Below are 20,819 nucleotides of genomic sequence, written 5' to 3' on the forward strand. Positions count from 1 at the left end.
TGTATTTAATGTTTCGTATTTGTTTGTTGCTGCCATTTGATTAAAATCAATAAACCACTCCTGATTTACTGTAGGCATGTGTTGTTGTTGTTATTGTTGTAGGGTTATCTAGTATTACAGTATTAAAGACAGTCCCGGTGACTTTAGGTTCTAGTCTACTTTTCAATGTATTTGATATTTTATAGCCATGCTCCGTCTGTATCGCACGTAATCGAGAAAGTAAACTGATTTATGACGTAATTTACGTAATCAAAACGTATCGCTCGGAAACCTAGACCAGAGCCACTAGTTTAGGTCTATATCGCCATGCCATAGACCATCAAACTACTTCTGAATGAATTCGTCGTGAGAGAGGTAAGGTTCGTCATTTTAATGTAAATGTTTTTGACCGGCTTTTGCGTTGCTTGATTTTCTATGCTATTTCCTTTGTGACCGTCAAACCCTGGAGTTCGAAAGTACATGGTGAAGGCCGTCATTGTAAATAAGAATTTGTTCTTAACCGACTTGCCTAGTTAAATAAAGGTTCAATAAAAAGTAAAAGTAGTGCGCGCATCTCTGAGCCGAGCCAAAGATGGTTGATAAATAAAGATGTCCCACACAGGCCGTTTACCGTTTTAAAAAAAAGGTCACAGTTCCGGTTTGCGTAAAGCGTTGCTCTCCCACAGCCACCAATTTATTCGCCGCTGGGTCTGGTCCGCTTACTTCATTGACTATATACACCAGAAAAAAAGGAGCGAGTGAGATGTCTCGCTTACTCTTCCGTCTCTGGCCGAAGTATTGCTCTGTTCGGTCAGTCCCACATCTCAGAGGCCAGAGCCAAAACCCTATCAAAGAAACGTATCAAACGTACTATCAAAGGGCGCCCTAGTTATTCACACATCAAATACATTTTTAATTGCTTGTTGCTGTATAAACCCTGCAGAAGTTTGTCCCTAGTAGATTAATACAATTGTTTTGATAGATTTTAATGAGCTCAAAATATGTTTTATGTAACAAGGAAAGTCAGTTAAGAACAAATTCTTATTTACAATGACGGCCTACCAAAAGTCAAACTGCCTCCTGTGAGGACGGGGACTGGGAATAAAAATATAGGACAAAACACCATCATCACAAGACAGACACCATCACAACAAGACAGACACCATCACAACAAGACAGACACCATCACAACAAGACAGACACCATCACAACAAGACAGACACCATCACAACAAGACAGACACCACAACACTACACAAAGAAGCCTAAGACGACAACATAGCATGGCAGCAACACATGAAAACACAGCATGCTAACAACACAACATGACAACAACATGGTAACAACACAACATGACAACAACATGGTAGCAACACAACATGACAACAACATGGTAGCAACAAAACATGACAACAACATGGTAGCAACAAAACATGGCAGCAGCACAACATGATAGCAACACAAAACATGGTACAAACATTATTGGAAACAGACAACATCACAAAGGGCAAGAAGGTAGAGACAAGAATACATAACGCAAAGCAGCCACAACTGTCAGTAAGAGTGTCCATGATTGAGTCTTTGAATGAAGAGATGGAGATAAAACTGTCCAATTTGAGTGTGGCTGCTTCGATCCAGTACATAAACTATCCATTAATCCATTCGTGTCTAAATGAAAGGATCCAATGAATTTATGGATAGGCCTACACATGTACCATACCCATATTTTACTTTTCTCTACACTTCTAGTTCAACAGAATCGCAACACATTGAGATAGTCCTCTCTTCCTGGGTGATTTGGGTGATCCGGTAGAGACCTACCACCTAACCCCTTGCGGAAAGTCGAGATGCCCGTGTACCGAGCACTGCTGGGCGCTGGCATCCTGGGTGAGGATGGCGATGATGAAGATGACACAGATACGGAACTCCTGTCCTTCTTGCCCGACCTGGACGAGAGGCGGTGGCGTCGTGAGCAGATCAACAAGATCAGAGACTTCCTGAACTCAGCTGTGGCGAGGGAGACAGACCTCACGCTACTACTGGACTGGCTCACCGAAGCACGTGAGTGTTTGCACCACAAATGGCACCCTATTCCCTATATAGTGCACTACTTTTGACCAGGGCCCTTAGGGCACTGGACAAAAGTAGTGCACCGTATAGGGAATAGGGTGCCAACTGGGACGCAAATCCTGTATTGAATATTCAATACATTGTATAGGGATGTTTGTCTATCTATGCAAATTGTCAAATATATATTTTTATGTGAGTGCATGTGCTTGGGCTTCCTATTTCCATATTCAAATGACTGGTTGGTGTAGACAGTTACTCATGTTGTAAAACCTGCACAGCCTGGTCTCATAGACTAGTCGTAACATAGTAAACGGTACACTGAAATTAGTACGATATATTACATTTGGTATGGTTACATAAGACAGAAGGTTTACTTATTAAGGAAAGGAAAGGGGGATTCCTCGTCAGTTGTACAACTGAATACATTCATCTGAAATGTGTCTTCCTCATCTGAAATGTGTCTTCCGCATCTGAAATGTGTCTTCCTCATCTGAAATGTGTCTTCCGCATCTGAAATGTGTCTTCCTCATCTGAAATGAGTCTTCCGCATCTGAAATGTGTCTTCCGCATTTAACTCAACCCCTCTGTGCTGGGTGGTTGGATGGGCATATAATGTGAATGTCTAGCAAACCAAATGTCGCATGTTCATGTCTCGTCATGGAGAACTTTAGCATCTTAGCAACTTTCCAACTACTTACTACTTTTTAGCTACTTTGCACCTACTTAGCGTATTAGCTAACCCTAACCTTAACCCTTTAACATAACTCCTAACCCTAATGTCAACCCTAACCTTAAACCCCTAACCCCTAGCCTAGCTAACCTTAGCCACCTAGCTAACATTACACTTAGCCACCTAGCTAATGTTAGCATTAGCCACCCACGGTGTATGAAATGCATTTGTGAGCTTGCTCGTGTTTGTGAGAAAGAGAATTGTAATAAGTTGCCTTAGAACAAGCATTTAGGTTTAGGGTTGTAGTTCTAGAAATACATAACAAACAACAAAAAGGTTTTGCAAATTCATAAAATATTTGCAATTCGTAATATATCAGACGAAATGGATGATGGACATTCACATATTAATACATACCTTCCCCAATGTAAAATATCACACTAATTTGAGTGTCCCAGATTTTTTATTACTATGTTATGTCTCCACCTGAGTCCAGGTTGACCTGCAGGACATGTTTTGCATAGGCTACACTGCAATTACTGCAGTAACCTTGTCCCAAGCATAACAATGTGTTCATCTGGAATAGTTAGCTAACTTTTTCATACTGGTTTCCCACGTCACAGTTTTAAACCTGTGATATGGTCACATATATCACCTTGGAGATATAGGTACCTTACGGTCACTATATGGCTAACCTGTCCATGTCTCTACCCATACCCTTGTTTAGCATCATCAATAAGCAATCAATCAATAAATCAAATCAAACGTTATTTGTCACATGCGCCCGAATACAACAGGTGCGATGCTTACTTACGAGCCCAATAACATCTCTGTTCTACGGTCTATAGAGGAGTCACTACAGACGTTTGAGAACGAGAGAGCTACAAAGAAAGAGGGGAACGAGGAGGAACAGGAGGAGGTTACATCAGAATGGATCGAAGACATACAGAGAAAGTTGGAGACGTCTATCAATGATACGGACGGCTGCATTCACCGCCTACGTGGCCTCTGCCAAGGCCTCTTTGATACCGGCGTGAAAAAAAAGACGAAGAAGGAGGAAGCTGGTAAGATTGAGTATGAGAAGAGAAACGCATAACGTCTTAGTATTTCTGACAAATAGATTATTGCTATGTCTCTTGCTCTCCACTGAAGTCAGAACTAACTAAGAGTGTAAATGACTTGAATACTTTAGTAGTATGACTGATCAAATTGAATGTTATTGTTCACATACACATTGTTTAGCAGATGTTATTGCGGGTGTAGCGAAATGCTTGTGCTTCTAGCTCCGACAGTGTAATATCTAACAAGTGATATCTAATAGTTTCACAACATATACCCACAATACACATAAATATATGTAATGAATGGATTAAGAATATATATACATACAGTGGGGCAAAAAATTATTTAGTCAGCCACCAATTGTGTAAGTTCTCACACTTAAAAAGATGAGAGAGGCCTGTAATTTACATCATAGTTACACTTCAACTATGACAGACAAAATGAGAATTCTTTTTCCAGAAAATCACATTGTAGGATTTTGAATGAATTTATTTGCAAATCATGGTGGAAAATAAGTGGGTATGATGTGGGTACAACATCTCCTATGCACTACCTGATAAACTCATTCACCGTATCAGTATATGTGTCAATATTATTTTCTGAAGCTACTCTGAACATCTCCCAGTCCGCATAATCAAAACAATCTTGAAGCGTGGATTCTGATTGGTCAGACCAGTGTTGAATAGTCCTCACCACGGGTGCTTCCTGTATGAGTTCCTGCCTATAGGAGGGGAGGAGCAAGATGGAATCGTGGTCTGATTTGCCGAATGGAGGGCGGGGGAGGGCCTTATATGCATTCTGGAAGGTAGTATAGCAATGGTTAAGGGTTTTAGCAGCGAGAGTACAACAATCAATATGTTGACAGAATTTCGGGAGCCATTTCCTCAGAATTTGCTTTGTAAAAAATCCCCAGCTACAATAAATGCGGCCTCAGGATATGTGATATGTGGATTGTTCTCCAGGGAACATTCTGTGATGATAGAAGGTGAATGGCTAATGCTACAGTGTGTATTTGCAGCTCTGAATAAGGGTGTGTGGCGCTGGTGGAGGGAGCAGAAGGTGGATGCACGGACCATCAAACGAATCCAGGAGCTCCAGCCTCCTGCTGCAGACGTATTTCTATCGGACGTCAACCTGGCCACCAAGTCTGCCACGGAGCTGTCCTTCATGGTCTTAGACGTAGCCAAGGCACTAGGCTGCAACAAGGCAATGAGTCTGGCCTTTAAGTTCGTAACGGTAGGTCACACACCAGACAGTTACGGTAGATCACACACCAGACAGTTACGGTAGATCACACATCAGACAGTAACAGTAGATCACACACCAGACAGTTACGATAGATCACACACCAGACAGTAACGGTAGATCACACACCAGACAGTAACAGTAGATCACACATCAGACAGTAACAGTAGATCACACATCAGACAGTAACAGTAGATCACACACCAGACAGTAATGGTAGATCACACACCAGACAGTAATGGTAGATCACACATCAGACAGTAACAGTAGATCACACACCAGACAGTAATGGTAGATCACACACCAGACAGTAACGGTAGATCACACACCAGACAGTAACGGTAGATCACACACCAGACAGTAACAGTAGATCACACACCAGACAGTAACAGTAGATCACACACCAGACAGTAACAGTAGATCACACACCAGACAGTAACAGTAGATCACACACCAGACAGTAACAGTAGATCACACACCAGACAGTAACAGTAGATCACACACCAGACAGTAACAGTAGATCACACACCAGACAGTAACAGTAGATCACACACCAGACAGTAACAGTAGATCACACACCAGACAGTAACAGTAGATCACACACCAGACAGTAACAGTAGGTCACACACCAGACAGTAACAGTAGATCACACACCAGACAGTAACAGTAGATCACACACCAGACAGTAACAGTAGATCACACACCAGACAGTAACAGTAGATCACACACCAGACAGTAACAGTAGATCACACACCAGACAGTAACAGTAGATCACACACCAGACAGTAACAGTAGATCACACACCAGACAGTAACAGTAGATTACACATCAGACAGTAACAGTAGATCACACATCAGACAGTAACAGTAGATCACACACCAGACAGAGCCTACCGCCGCAGAGTTTACCATGAATGTGATCTCCGTCTGGGCAATTGCCATTAAAATGTGCATCGTCAAAAGTGCATTGAGCTTGTAAACGATACGCTTTTGATTGAATCCCAGCCTCCATTTTGAAATGTATGCACTCCCTGTACTGTAAGTCACGTTGAATTAAAGCCTATGCTAAATGGTATACACATACGGTTCATTATGATCAGGTAGGGCTGCAGAACCTTAACCTAGCATTCCAGGAACGCACCAAGGAAGCCAGGAAGCTTCTGGCACAGGTGGAGGAGCTGCAGTCTATGGACTGTCGCTTCCAGCTGGCCCAGATGAAGATCCAAGTGGGAGACAGTCAGATCAAGATGACCAAGATGGAGGATGAGCTTTCATCAGTCAAGGAGCAGAACCATATTCTACTGTTCCAGATCCAACAGATGCAGGAGAACCCGAAACATCCACAGCCGAAACAGCAGGTAGTGGTCGTTTCTCCCACAAAATACGTACAGGGAGCGCCAGTTCTCAACAATCAGCTGGTTCCGCAACCAACTCCCAAGCTTAAGTACTCCAAACGGAGGCCTCAACCAAAGCCGGAGCCAGGCCAGCCTGTTGGCGAAGAAGTGGAAGAAGTGGAGTCTCTGGAAGACATCTCAGTGGATCCAGAAGACATCATCGAGCAGGTGGAGAGGAAGAGCATGGATCTTCTGGAGGCCATCCAGAATTCCGAGCAATGTGTGGTGTCAATTTCTGGTGACAAGGACAAGGGGAAAGATGGTGAGCTGCTAGAAGGGATGGATGTCGCCAGCAGAAAAGCCAAGGCAGCTTATATCATCAAGCTGTACTGCGATCTACAGAGGTCCATCAGAGACTCTTTTAATGACATGATCACGCAGCTACAGGTAGGAGCACATCAGCATATTGTTGCAAATTTGGGGGGGGGGGGGTAACCCGGGGCCAGAGAATTTCAACCCAACACCTTAGCCATGACGACAAGAGATCTAAATATCTTGATGAGGTCACTAGGTGTTGGGTGAAGTTTCTTGCATCATACTAGCCGAACATTCTGCCTTTATTTGATTCTTACTGCAGTTTAGGGGCCTTTGTCCCACTGACATTCTCTCACTTGTGGTGATTCCCCTCCAGGGGAATTTTGACGATGACATCATAGACTTTCCGCTCATGGACAACGACAACAAACAGGACGAATCAGCGTTCTGGGACTCAACCCAGAGAACCCCCGGAGACACGCTGAAGGAGTTCAGCAATGAGATACAGAACCAGGACCGCACGGTGAAGGATGTGGGAGCAAACAAACAAGCGCTCTTTGACTTGGAAGGTGAATGGATAGATAGATGGATGAATGAATGAATTAATTAATATATTGCCTCAGCCATTGGAGTTCAACAATACATACATTACAAATCATCAAGAATTAATAACACAACGAATTCTAACAACTTACATGGAATTGATTGTGTTTTTAATTCTTGATGATTGTTTATGTATGTATTTTTGTACTCCGATGGTGGTCCTCGTTAGGTAAGAAGACTTTGTCAAACGTCAAGGGAAAGAGTCGTCACCACTCCCTGAACATCATCATGGACCAGTTCAAGAACCTCAACGAGATGGGCAAGAAGCAGGTCTTTATTTATTTTTCATTCCAAATGGCACAATGTTCCCTATATAGTGCACTACTTTTGACCCGAGCCCTGTGTGACTACATAGGGAACTAGTGCACTATATAGGGAATAGGGTGCTGTTTCGAAAGCACTCTCCGTAACTATAGCACTTTACTGAAATCACTTTATATAAGCATGTACAGTTGAAGTCTAAGGTTTACATACACTGAGGTTGGAGTCATTAAAACTCGTTTTTCAACCACTCCACAAATGTCTTGTTAACAAACTATAGTTTTGGCAAGTCGGGTTAGGACATCTACTTTGTGCAAGACACAAGTCATTTTTCCCAGCAATTGTTTACAGACAAATTATTTCACTTATAATTCACTGTATCACAATTCCAGTGGGTCAGAAGTTTACATACACTAAGTTGACTGTGCCTTTAAACAGCTTTGATAATTCCAGAAAATAATGTCATGGCTTTAGAAGCGTCTGATAGGCTAATTGACATTATTTTAGTCAATTGGAGGTGTACCTGTGGATGTATTTCAAAGCCAATCTTCAAACTCTGCTTGGCATCATGGGAAAATCAAAAGAAATCTTTCAAGACCTCAGAAATAGAATTGTAGACCTCCACAAGTCTGGTTCATCCTTGGGTGCAATTGCCAAACGTCTGAAGGTACCACGTTCATCTGTACAAACAATAGTCCGCAAGTATAAACACCATGGGACCACGCAGCCGTCATACCGCTCAGGAAGGAGACGCGTTCTGTCTCCTAGAGATGAACGTACTTTGGTGCGAAAAGCGCAAATCAATCCCAGAATAACAGCAAAGGACCTTGTGAAGATGCTGGAGGAAACAGGTACAAAAGTATCTATATCCATAATAAAACGAGTAATTTATCAACATAACCTGAAAGGACACTCAGCAAGGAAGAAGCCAATGCTCTAAAACCGTCATAAAATAGCCAGACAACGGTCTGCAACTGCACATGGGGACGAAGACTGTACTTTTTTGGAGAAATGTCCTCTGGTCTGATGAAACAAAAATAGAACTGTTTGGCCATAATGAACATCGTTATGTTTGGAGGAAAAAGGGGGAGGCTTGCAAGCTGAAGAACACCATCCCAACCGTGAAGCACGGGAGTGGCAGCATCATGTTGTGGGGGTGCTTTGCTGCAGGAGGGACTGGTGCACCTCACAAAATAGATGGCATCATGAGGGAGGGAAATGATGTGGATATATTGAAGCAACATCTCAAGACATCAGCCAAGTTAAAGCTTGGTCGCAAATGGACCTTCCAAATGGACAATGACCCCAAGCACACTTCCAAAGTTGTGGCAAAATGGCTTAAGGACAACAAAGTCAAGGTATTGGAGTGGCCATCACAAAACCCTGACCTCAATCCCATAGAACATTTGTGGGCAGAACTGAAAACGCGTGTGGGATCAAGGAGGCCTACAGACCTGACTCAGTTACACCAGCTCTGTCAGGAAGAATGGGCCAAAATTCACCCAACTTATTGTGAGAAGCTTGTGGAAGGTTACCTGAAACATTTGACCCAAGTTAAACAATTTGAAGGTAATGCTACCAAATACTAATTGAGTGTATGTAAACTTCTGACCCACTGGGAATGTGATGAAAGAAATAACAAAAATGAAAGAAATTATTCTCTCTACTATTATTCTGATATTTCACATTCTTAAAATAAAGTGGTGATCCTAACTGACCAAAAACAGGAAATTGTTACTTGGACTAAATGTCAGGAATTGTGAAAAACTGAGTTGAAATGAATTTGACTAAGGTGTATGTAAACTTTCGACTTCAACTGTAGGTTTATTCCTCGTTCTTTTAGCCCAAGTAGCCTATAGTTGTGGTCGGTATTTACACTGCCTTGTCTTGTGTATGTTTTTATTGTTTGGTTGTTTGTTGTAAATAAACATCTCTCCAGGTGACAGAGAAGCAGAGGAGACCCAGAAGATGTTCTATCCTCGTGCAGAAGATCCAGAAACGCATCCCCGTGAAGATGGCCGAGTCCAGGTCGTGGACAGACCATGCGGAACGCTACAGCTCAGACATGACGTTGGAGGCGGACACGTTGATGAAGACTCGCATGGTGGGAGTGAAGCACATCTTCCACGTGGAATCCCAGAGGTAATGTCTGCATCGCAAAGGGCACCCTTTCTATTCCCTATATAGGGCATTCCCCATAGGGCCCTGGTCAGAAGTAGTGCACTATAAAGGGAATAGTGTGTGAGGCACATTGTGGACGAAGGAGTCCCAGGGGTCGGTATGGTTTTACTCAGATCAAGGTTCAAGAGGGGATCATGTAAGAACAGTTGATCAGTGGTGAGTATAATGTCAATAGGTGGTTCATATAGTTAAACTTGTTGCTTGACTTAACACTTTTGGAGCTGCGAGACTTTTTACTTCGCATCTCTAGGTTCCTTCCTAGGTTCCTTCCTAGGTTCCTTCTTAGGTTCCTTCCTAGGTTCCTTCTTAGGTTCCTTCCTAGGTTCCTTCCTAGGTTCCTTCTTAGGTTCCTTCTTAGGTTCCTTCCTAGGTTCCTTCCTAGGTTTCTTCCTAGGTTCCTTCTTAGGTTCCTTCCTAGGTTCCTTCCATCTAGGGAGTTGTTCCTGGCTACTGTGCTTCTGCTTCTGTCTCTACTTGTTCTAGGGTTTACCGGTGTTTAGGCCGGTAAACTGTACAGCACTTTGTGACAACTGCTGATGGATTGACTGATTGACGGATGGATTGATTGAAGGGTTCACTTTCTACAGGTCCAACTTGAAGCTGCTCCACCAGGCTGTGGTGAACAGGCATATCTCCCCACAGCTCTACCGCATGCTGAAGGACATAATCATCCAGACACTGAGCAGTGTGGAGAACAGACTACTCTGTCTTATCAGGAGGTTCATAAAGCACAAAGCTCTGCAGCACATCAGGTACTATAGGCTGGCTGGCTGGGTGGGTGGCTGGCTGGCTGACTGAATGGCCTCTAGGTAGTTGTAGGGCAGTGGAGGCTCCTCAGCGGAGGAAGGGGAGGACCATCCTCAGTGATTTCATTTTTAAAAAATCAAACATTTAAAAAGTTATACTTTTTAGATAGAACGTAACTAAATATAATCACGTCAACAAATAATTGATTAAAACACACTATTTTGCAACGAAGGTCTACAGTAGCCTCAACAGCGCTCTGTAGGGTAGCACCATGGTGTAGCCGGAGGACAGTTAGCTTCTGTCCTCCTCTGGGTACATTGACTTCAGTAAAAAACAGAGGAGGCTCATGGTTCTCACCACCTTCCATAGATTTATATAGGTTGGAGGATGTCCTCCGGAAGTTGTCATAATTACTATCAGAGCTCTTGTAGCATGAAGTGACATGTCTTCCACCATATCAAATGATCAGAGAATGAATCTAGTACTGAAAGCATAAGCTACAGCTACCTAGCACTGCAGTGCATAACATGTGGTAAGTAGTTGACTCAAAGAGAGAGAAAGACAATAGTTGAACAGTTTTGAACAAATTGATTTCTTACAATATGAAGAAGCAAGAGAGAGATAGAGAGAGATTGTCATTTTTTTCTCCAGTTTCACTTAGCTAGCAAATGCAGCTAGTTAGTTTAGCCTACTCAAACACCTGGCTCAAACAGAGGGATGCTATGTTAGCTAGCTGGCTATAACAGAGGGATGCTATGTTAGCTAGCTGGCTATAACAGAGGGATGCTATGTTAGCTAGCTGGCTATAACAGAGGGATGCTATGTTAGCTAGCTGGCTATAACAGAGGGATGCTATGTTAGCTAGCTGGCTATGAGAGAGGGATGCTATGTTAGCCAGCTGGCTATGACAGAGGGATGCTATGTTAGCTAGCTGGCTATGACTATCCAACACAACACTGGAACTCTTCCAAGTCAAGGTAAGCTTTTGGTTTTAGTCATTTATTGCCACCGGGGCCCGTCTGTGTAACTGCTTACTGACTATACACTGTAACTTTACTGCAGGATTGTAGTGGGTTTACTAACACATGAGTTATATTAGCTATGTTGGCTATGACGTTACTTTAGTTAATATGGGGACAACGGTTTAGGCTGTATGTAGCGCTTATGACATGGTTTAGCTTGGAAAGGTTTTTTCCGCCTGGTCACATACAGCAGATGTGTTGTGCATTGAAGTCCAAAAGCGAAGGGAAAAGGTGAGAGGAGTAGAGTGCATAGATGCAAGATGGAATACAACGTGGCTGTTATGAAAGTGAACTGTGTTTACGTGTGATCAGGGGTGTATTCATTACGCCGATCCTGTTGAAAAACATTTCTTAAACGGAAGCAAACAGAATGAAATGTTGATAAATGTACCTGAATTTGTCGATCACAAACTCTCATTTGCAACTTCTGGACTAATGATTACAGCCTATATCAGCTAGATGCTGGCAAGAGTGAGCAAGCTGGTATTGAATGTGTCACTGTCTGTCACCTCAATTTTAGCCACTTACGTTGTAAATGTTCATTCATAAGCTAGGTTGTTGCAACCTCATGATGGGTATAAGGCAAGTGTTTGTATCATGTAGTAGCCGATACCTATCACTGTTACATTGAACTGGGTGAATGGAATATGAATGACAGTCATCCAGTATGCTCTTATAGAAATAAGGCCATGCTCCTGAAAACAAAAAAAATATGTTGCTGTAGTGAACTATGATACTTGTTTGAAATTGGTCAAATCTAAACGCTAACTACAAATGATTTTTATTACAAAACAGAAACAATCTGAATTCTAGACTGCTCTTGGCGCGTGACATGAGCGATGGACAGGCGGCCAAGGACTTGTACAAGTCCCTAGAAAGACTGGACGTGCACCGATCTACTATGACGAGGCATTGGTCTGAGAAGCAAACTTCCATTGAACTGACACGGACCAGATGCCTGGCGCACATGCTCTACCTCTTCAGTCAGGTTAGGAGGAGTCAATGTGGTTGAGGGGTAGACGTTAATGCAGAAATAGAAATAGGAACTTTTAGGAGGGGATTATTTTTTGTTTTTGATACCTCAGAACCAGGATTCTATTCCTAGGTCAGGATTTTTACATATCTAGTTGTTATATACTCTACTATTTTCTGCTCTACTCTATACTACACTACTTTACAATACTATACTATACTATACTCTACTCTACTCTACTCTACTACACTACTCTACTCTATACTACACTACTTTACAATACTATACTATACTCTACTATACTATACTACATTACACTACTCTACTCTATACTACACTACTTTACAATACTATACTATACTCTACTATACTCTACTCTACTACACTGCTCTACTCTATACTACACTACTTTACAATACGATACTATACTCTACTATACTACACTACTCTACTCTATACTACACTACTTTACAATACTATACTATACTCTACTATACTCTACTATACTCTACTATACTCTACTACACTACTCTACTCTATACTACACTACTTTACAATAATATACTATACTCTACTATACTCTACTACACTACTCTACTCTATACTACACTACTTTACAATACTATACTATACTCTACTCTACTACTCTACTCTATACTACACTACTTTACAATACTATACTCTACTCTACTCTACTCTACTCTATACTACTATCTTCTACTTCTACTCTACACTACTATACTCTACACTACTACAATACTATACTATACTCTACTATACTCTACTCTATACTACTATCTTCTACTCTACACTACTATACTCTACACAACTACAATACTATACTCTTTTCTACTCTACACTACTATACTCTACTCTACACTACTACAATACTCTACTCTACACTACTACAATACTCTACTATACTCTATACTACACTACTCTACTCTATCCTACACTACTCTACACTACTACACTACTCTACTCTATCCTACACTACTATACTCTACACTACTACTCTACACTACTCTTCTTTACTCTACACTACTCATCTTTACTCTACACTACTATACTCTACACTACTATACACTACTTTGCTCAAATCTACTCTACACTACTATAATCTACACTACTCTACTCTACACTATACTACACTACTTTACAATACTATACTATACTATACTATACTACACTACTCTACTCTACACTACTTTACAATACTCTACTATACTCTACTATACTCTACTACACTACTCTACTCTATACTACACTCCTTTACTATACTATACTCTACTATACTCTACTATACTCTACTACACTACACTACTTTACAATACTATACTATACTATACTCTACTATACTCTACTACACTGCTCTACTCTATACTGCACTACTTTACAATACTATACTCTACTCTACTCTACTCTATACTACTATCTTCTACTTCTACTCTACACTACTATACTCTACACTACTACAATACTATACTATACTCTACTATACTCTACTCTATACTACTATCTTCTACTTCTACTCTACACTACTATACTCTACACTACTACAATACTCTACTCTTTTCTACTCTACACTACTATACTCTACACTACTACAATACTCTACTATACTCTATACTACACTACTCTACTCTATCCTACACTACTCTACACTACTACACTACTCTACTCTATCCTACACTACTATACTCTACACTACTACTCTACACTACTCTTCTTTACTCTACACTACTCTTCATTACTCTACACTACTATACTCTACTCTACACTACTATACACTACTTTGCTCAAATCTACTCTACACTACTATAATCTACACTACTCTACTCCACTATACTGTACTCTACTATACTCTACTCTACTATACTCTACACTGCACCACTATACTCCACATTGCTCTACTACACTCTACATTATTATTCTCTACTCAACACTACTACACTCTACACTACTGTACTCCACTCTACAATACTCTACACTGCTATACCCTACAATACTATACTCCACACTGCTCTACTCTACACTACTCTACTATACTCCACACCACTATACTCTACACTACTATACTCTACACCACTATACTCTACACTACTATACTCTACACCACTATACTCTACGCCACTACACTCTACACCACTATACTCTACACTGCTCTACTCTACACCACTATACTCTACACTACTCTACTCAACTCTACACTGCTATACTCTACACTGCTATACTCTACACTGCTCTACTCTACACCACTATACTCTACACTACTATACTCTACACTGCTATACTCTACACTGCTCTACTCTACACCACTATACTCTACTCAACTCTACACTACTATACTCTACACTGCTATACTCTACACTGCTCTACTCTACACCACTATACTCTACACTACTCTACTCAACTCTACACTACTATACTCTACACCACTATACTCTACACTACTCTACTCAACTCTACACTGCTATACTCTACACTGCTATACCCTACACCGCTATACTCTACACTGCTATACTCTACACTACTATACTCTACACTACTATGCTCTACACCACATCGCTATACTCTACACTACTATACTCTACACTGCTATACTCTACACCACCATACTCCACACTACTATACTCTACACTGCTATACTTGACACTACTATACTCTACACTACACTGCCCTGTCCTACTCTACACTACTCCACTGTACACTACACTACTCTACTCTACTCTACTCTACTCTATTCTACTCTACTGTACACTACACTACTCTGTCCTACTTTACTCTACCCTATCTCAACAGCTGAGAGTGGACTACAACTTGCATCTGGCCGCTCCGGTCCCATGCAACACCAGCCAGGATCTGCCCCATCCCATCATGACGGTGGTGCCTACCAAACTACAGTGGTCTCTGAGGCCCAGTCCCAGCTCCAATCTTCCATCATCCCTGTCACTGGAACGTCTAGCCCCATCTTCACTCCAAACCCCACCATCCACACACCTATACCCACCTACACACCTCGATTCGCCTGCACATCCACACCCGTCGTCATTGGCACACCATCCCCCATCTTCCCAGGTGCACTTACCCCCACCTTTACCTGAGACATACCCATGGAGCAGTGTTCACAGGTAGGCTACACACAAACACACCACATCATTTAGCTCGGTGTTTTGTTTACTTTTTGTTTTATCTCGAAGTAAGTTGAACTTTTCAATCTCTAGATAGAACCCTCTGATAATAATTTCCCCCAATATCAGGGACATCAACTACTAACACACCTAACCCTGTATCCACCAACCACATCAACTACTAACACACCTAACCCTGTATCCCCCAACCACATCAACTACTAACACACCTAACCCTGTATCCACCAACCACATCAACTACTAACACACCTAACCCTGTATCCACCAACCACATCAACTACTAACACACCTAACTCTGTATCCCCCAACCACATCAACTACTAACACACCTTGTATCCCCCAACCACATCAACTACTAACACACCAAACCCTGTATCCCCCAACCACATCAACTACTAACACACCTAACCCTGTATCCCCAACCACATCAACTACTAACACACCTAACTCTGTATCCCCAACCACATCAACTACTAACACACCTAACCCTGTATCCACCAACCACATCAACTACTAACACACCTAACCCTGTATCCACCAACCACATCAACTACTAACACACCTAACCCTGTATCCACCAACCACATCAACTACTAACACACCTAACTCTGTATCCCCAACCACATCAACTACTAACACACCTTGTATCCCCCAACCATATCAACTACTAACACACCTAACTCTGTATCCCCAACCACATCAACTACTAACACACCTAACCCTGTATCCCCAACCACATCAACTACTAACACACCTAACTCTGTATCCCCAACCACATCAACTACTAACACACCTAACCCTGTATCCACCAACCACATCAACTACTAACACACCTAACTCTGTATCCCCTACCACATCAACTACTAACACACCTAACTCTGTATCCCCAACCACATCAACTACTAACACACCTAACCCTGTATCCACCAACCACATCAACTACTAACACACCTAACTCTGTATCCCCAACCACATCAACTACTAACACACCTAACCCTGTATCCACCAACCACATCAACTACTAACACACCTAACTCTGTATCCCCAACCACATCAACTACTAACACACCTTGTATCCCCCAACCATATCAACTACTAACACACCTAACTCTGTATCCCCAACCACATCAACTACTAACACACCTTGTATCCCCCAACCACATCAACTACTAACACACCTAACCCTGTATCCCCAACCACATCAACTACTAACACAGCTTGTATCCCCCAACCACATCAACTACTAACACACCAAACCCTGTATCCCCCAACCACATCAACTACTAACACACCTAACCCTGTATCCCCAACCACATCAACTACTAACACAGCTTGTATCCCCCAACCACATCAACTACTAACACACCAAACCCTGTATCCCCCAACCACATCAACTACTAACACACCTAACCCTGTATCCCCCAACCACATCAACTACTAACACACCTAACCCTGTATCCCCAACCACATCAACTACTAACACACCTAACTCTGTATCCCCAACCACATCAACTACTAACACACCTTGTATCCCCCAACCATATCAACTACTAACACACCTTGTATCCCCCAACCATATCAACTACTAACACACCTTGTATCCCCCAACCACATCAACTACTAACACACCTAACCCTGTATCCCCAACCACATCAACTACTAACACACCTAACTCTGTATCCCCAACCACATCAACTACTAACACACCTAACCCTGTATCCCCAACCACATCAACTACTAACACACCTAACTCTGTATCCCCAACCACATCAACTACTAACACACCTAACTCTGTATCCCCCAACCATATCAACTACTAACACACCCTGTATCCCCCAACCACATCAACTACTAACACACCTAACCCTGTATCCCCAACCACATCAACTACTAACACACCTAACTCTGTATCCCCAACCACATCAACTACTAACACAGCTTGTATCCCCCAACCACATCAACTACTAACACACCTAACCCTGTATCCCCAACCACATCAACTACTAACACAGCTTGTATCCCCCAACCACATCAACTACTAACACACCAAACCCTGTATCCCCCAACCACATCAACTACTAACACACCTAACCCTGTATCCCCAACCACATCAACTACTAACACAGCTTGTATCCCCCAACCACATCAACTACTAACACACCAAACCCTGTATCCCCCAACCACATCAACTACTAACACACCTAACCCTGTATCCCCCAACCACATCAACTACTAACACACCTAACCCTGTATCCCCAACCACATCAACTACTAACACACCTAACTCTGTATCCCCAACCACATCAACTACTAACACACCTTGTATCCCCCAACCATATCAACTACTAACACACCTTGTATCCCCCAACCATATCAACTACTAACACACCTTGTATCCCCCAACCACATCAACTACTAACACACCTAACCCTGTATCCCCAACCACATCAACTACTAACACACCTAACTCTGTATCCCCAACCACATCAACTACTAACACACCTAACCCTGTATCCCCAACCACATCAACTACTAACACACCTAACTCTGTATCCCCAACCACATCAACTACTAACACACCTAACTCTGTATCCCCCAACCATATCAACTACTAACACACCCTGTATCCCCCAACCACATCAACTACTAACACACCTAACCCTGTATCCCCAACCACATCAACTACTAACACACCTAACTCTGTATCCCCAACCACATCAACTACTAACACAGCTTGTATCCCCCAACCACATCAACTACTAACACACCAAACCCTGTATCCCCCAACCACATCATCTACTAACACACATAACCCTGTATCCCCCAATCTGCTGCTAACACTGTCAACAGAACATTCCACACAGAGCACCATGTAATCCTCTCTCTCTCTCTCTCTCTCTCTCTCTCTCTCTCTCTCTCTCTCTCTCTCTCTCTCTCTCTCCTCTCTCTCTCTCTCTCTCTCTCTCTCTCTGTGTGTGTCATAGCGAAAAAGATCAAGGCAAGATGAAGACTCTGTGGCAGGCAGACAAGACGATGCGCTGCATGTGGCTGGCCAGGAAGATCCCAGCCGGGACCTCTAACATCCGCTGTATCCCACGCCTGCTGGAGATGGACGTCAACCGAGGAAGAGTCAACGCAATGCGCACCCTGCACGCTAGGTAAGACGGTGGACTGTTTGTGTCACGGATTTAAACCAGAATTGCTCTCTAGGGGCTATCTTTCTTTTTGGGGAACACACTGTACACCCCGCAGGCTAGATTAGGCATGCTACCATGCCACAACGTCCAATTGCAGACAATGCTCTTCACTCCAGGTCCTGTGGACTACCTCAGTGGGTTTAGGACGGTTGTTATTCCTAACCCAGACGCAGTAATAAAAACACCCAGACACAAACAGTAGATGATGTTGCTCTATCATAGGATGACTGGAGTGCTGAATCAGATGTTTCTGGATGGAGCAGATGAGGACAGTGATGTGGAGTAGATGTTTCACCCGCTAGATGAATAAATCACCGTATCACCACTAACGTCCTTGTTTTCCCTCTTGGGTTCCTGTCATTGTTTTGTGCAGATTAGAGTTTCTCTGCAGTGAAATAGTATTGTTGTTGCTTCATATCTACTGGATATCCACATTTTATTGAGATTTCTTTATAAAGTGTAAAGACAATAAAAAAAAAGTGTAAATGTATCGTAACAAAAAATAAATGACATTTGAAGACGCATGTTTACAAATGTGATATGATTTTGTTTTGCATTAATTTACAAATCGTCTTGAATTTACAAAACAATATAACTCAGTGGAGAATGTCTGAATTGAACCAATAGAACATTCAAATGCGTTACCTAGGTGGCTTGGAAGTCTTGACACCTAGGTAATACAGACTGGGTTACTAACCCTAACACCTAGGTAATACAGACTGGGTTACTAACCCTAACCCTAACACCTAGGTAATACAGACTGGGTTACTAACCCTAACCCTAACACCTAGGTAATACAGAATGCCATTTCAGTTCACATAGTCTTGTATAACTAACCTTGTGGGGACACACAATTCAGTCCATTTCAAAATCCTATTTCCCTAACCCCTAACCCTAACCTTAACCTCACCCTAACCTTAACCCTAACCCTAAACCTAACCCTAGCTGCTAACCCTAAACCTAACCCTAGACCTAACCCTAACCCTAACCCTAAACCTAACCCTAGCTGCTAACCCTAGCTGCTAACCCTAAACCTAACCCTAAACCTAACCCTAGCTGCTAACCCTAAACCTAACCCTAAACCTAACCCTAGCTGCTAACCCTAGCTGCTAACCCTAGCTGCTAACCCTAAACCTAACCCTAGCTGCTAACCCTAACCCTAAACCTAACCCTAAACCTAACCCTAACCCAGTGGTGTAAAGTACTTAAGCAAAACTACTTTCAAGTACTACTTAAGTCATTTTACTTTTACTTTACAATTTTGTTTGTTGTTGACAACTTTTACTTTTTATTTTGTTGACAACTTTTACTTCCCTACATTCCTAAAGAAGATAATGTACCTTTTACTCCATACATTTTCCCTGTCTCACAAAGGTACTCGTTACATTTTGAATGCTTAGCAGGACAGGACATCCCAGGTCATCCCTACTGCCTCTGATCTGGCGGACTCACTAAACTCAAATGTTTCGTTTGAAAATTAAGTCTGAGTGTTGGAGTGTGCCCCTGGCTATCCGTACATTTTAAAAACAAGAAAATGGTGCTGTCTGGTTTTCTTAATATAAGGAGTTTGAAATTATTTATACTTTTACTTTTGATACTTAAGTACATTTTATCAATTACATTTACGTTTAATACTTAAGTACATTTTATCAATTACATTTACGTTTAATACTTAAGTACATTTGAAACCAAATAATTTTAGACTTTTACTCAAGTAGTATTTTACTTTCACTTTTACTTGAGTCATTTTCTATAAATGTATCTTTACTTTTACTGAAATATGACAATTGGATACTTTTTCCACCACTGCCTTAACCCTAACCCTAACCCTAACCCTAACCCTTAATGCTAACTCTTACCCTAACCTTAACCCTTACCCTTAACCCTTACCCTAACCCTTAACCCTAACCCTTAACCCTTAACCCTTAATGCTAACCCTTACCCTAACCTTAACCCTTACCCTTAACCCTTACCCTAACCCTATCCTTAACCCTAACCCTAACCCTTACC

The 20,819-nt window shown here is 42.0% G+C and overlaps 1 protein-coding gene across 1 annotated transcript; it reads left to right on the forward strand.

Annotated features, from left to right (window-relative positions):
• The first annotated feature begins 231 nt into the window (after nucleotides 1-231).
• LOC109899766 (protein FAM186B) lies at nucleotides 232-19,330 on the forward strand. The gene is made up of 13 exons (XM_031824542.1): nucleotides 232-354; nucleotides 1,728-2,039; nucleotides 3,567-3,782; nucleotides 4,799-5,016; nucleotides 6,125-6,805; nucleotides 7,050-7,242; nucleotides 7,446-7,546; nucleotides 9,477-9,679; nucleotides 10,306-10,470; nucleotides 12,283-12,475; nucleotides 15,263-15,591; nucleotides 18,597-18,770; nucleotides 19,032-19,330. Exons 2-13 carry the CDS (start codon nucleotides 1,826-1,828, stop codon nucleotides 19,093-19,095), a joined length of 2,751 nt encoding a protein of 916 aa, XP_031680402.1. The 5' UTR covers nucleotides 232-354; nucleotides 1,728-1,825; the 3' UTR covers nucleotides 19,096-19,330.
• The last annotated feature ends 1,489 nt before the right edge of the window (nucleotides 19,331-20,819 follow it).

This window comes from Oncorhynchus kisutch, linkage group LG1, assembly GCF_002021735.2.
Source record: "Oncorhynchus kisutch isolate 150728-3 linkage group LG1, Okis_V2, whole genome shotgun sequence".
Taxonomy (NCBI): domain Eukaryota; kingdom Metazoa; phylum Chordata; class Actinopteri; order Salmoniformes; family Salmonidae; genus Oncorhynchus; species Oncorhynchus kisutch.

Excerpts from the sequence above, each read along its gene's own strand:
- LOC109899766 (XM_031824542.1), top strand. The coding sequence starts at position 1,826 with ATGCCCGTGTACCGAGCACTGCTGGGCGCTGGCATCCTGGGTGAGGAT. Across the intron at positions 12,476-15,262 it reads TGCTCTACCTCTTCAGTCAG|CTGAGAGTGGACTACAACTT; the intron begins GTTAGGAGGAGT and ends CTATCTCAACAG. Across the intron at positions 15,592-18,596 it reads CCATGGAGCAGTGTTCACAG|CGAAAAAGATCAAGGCAAGA; the intron begins GTAGGCTACACA and ends TGTGTGTCATAG.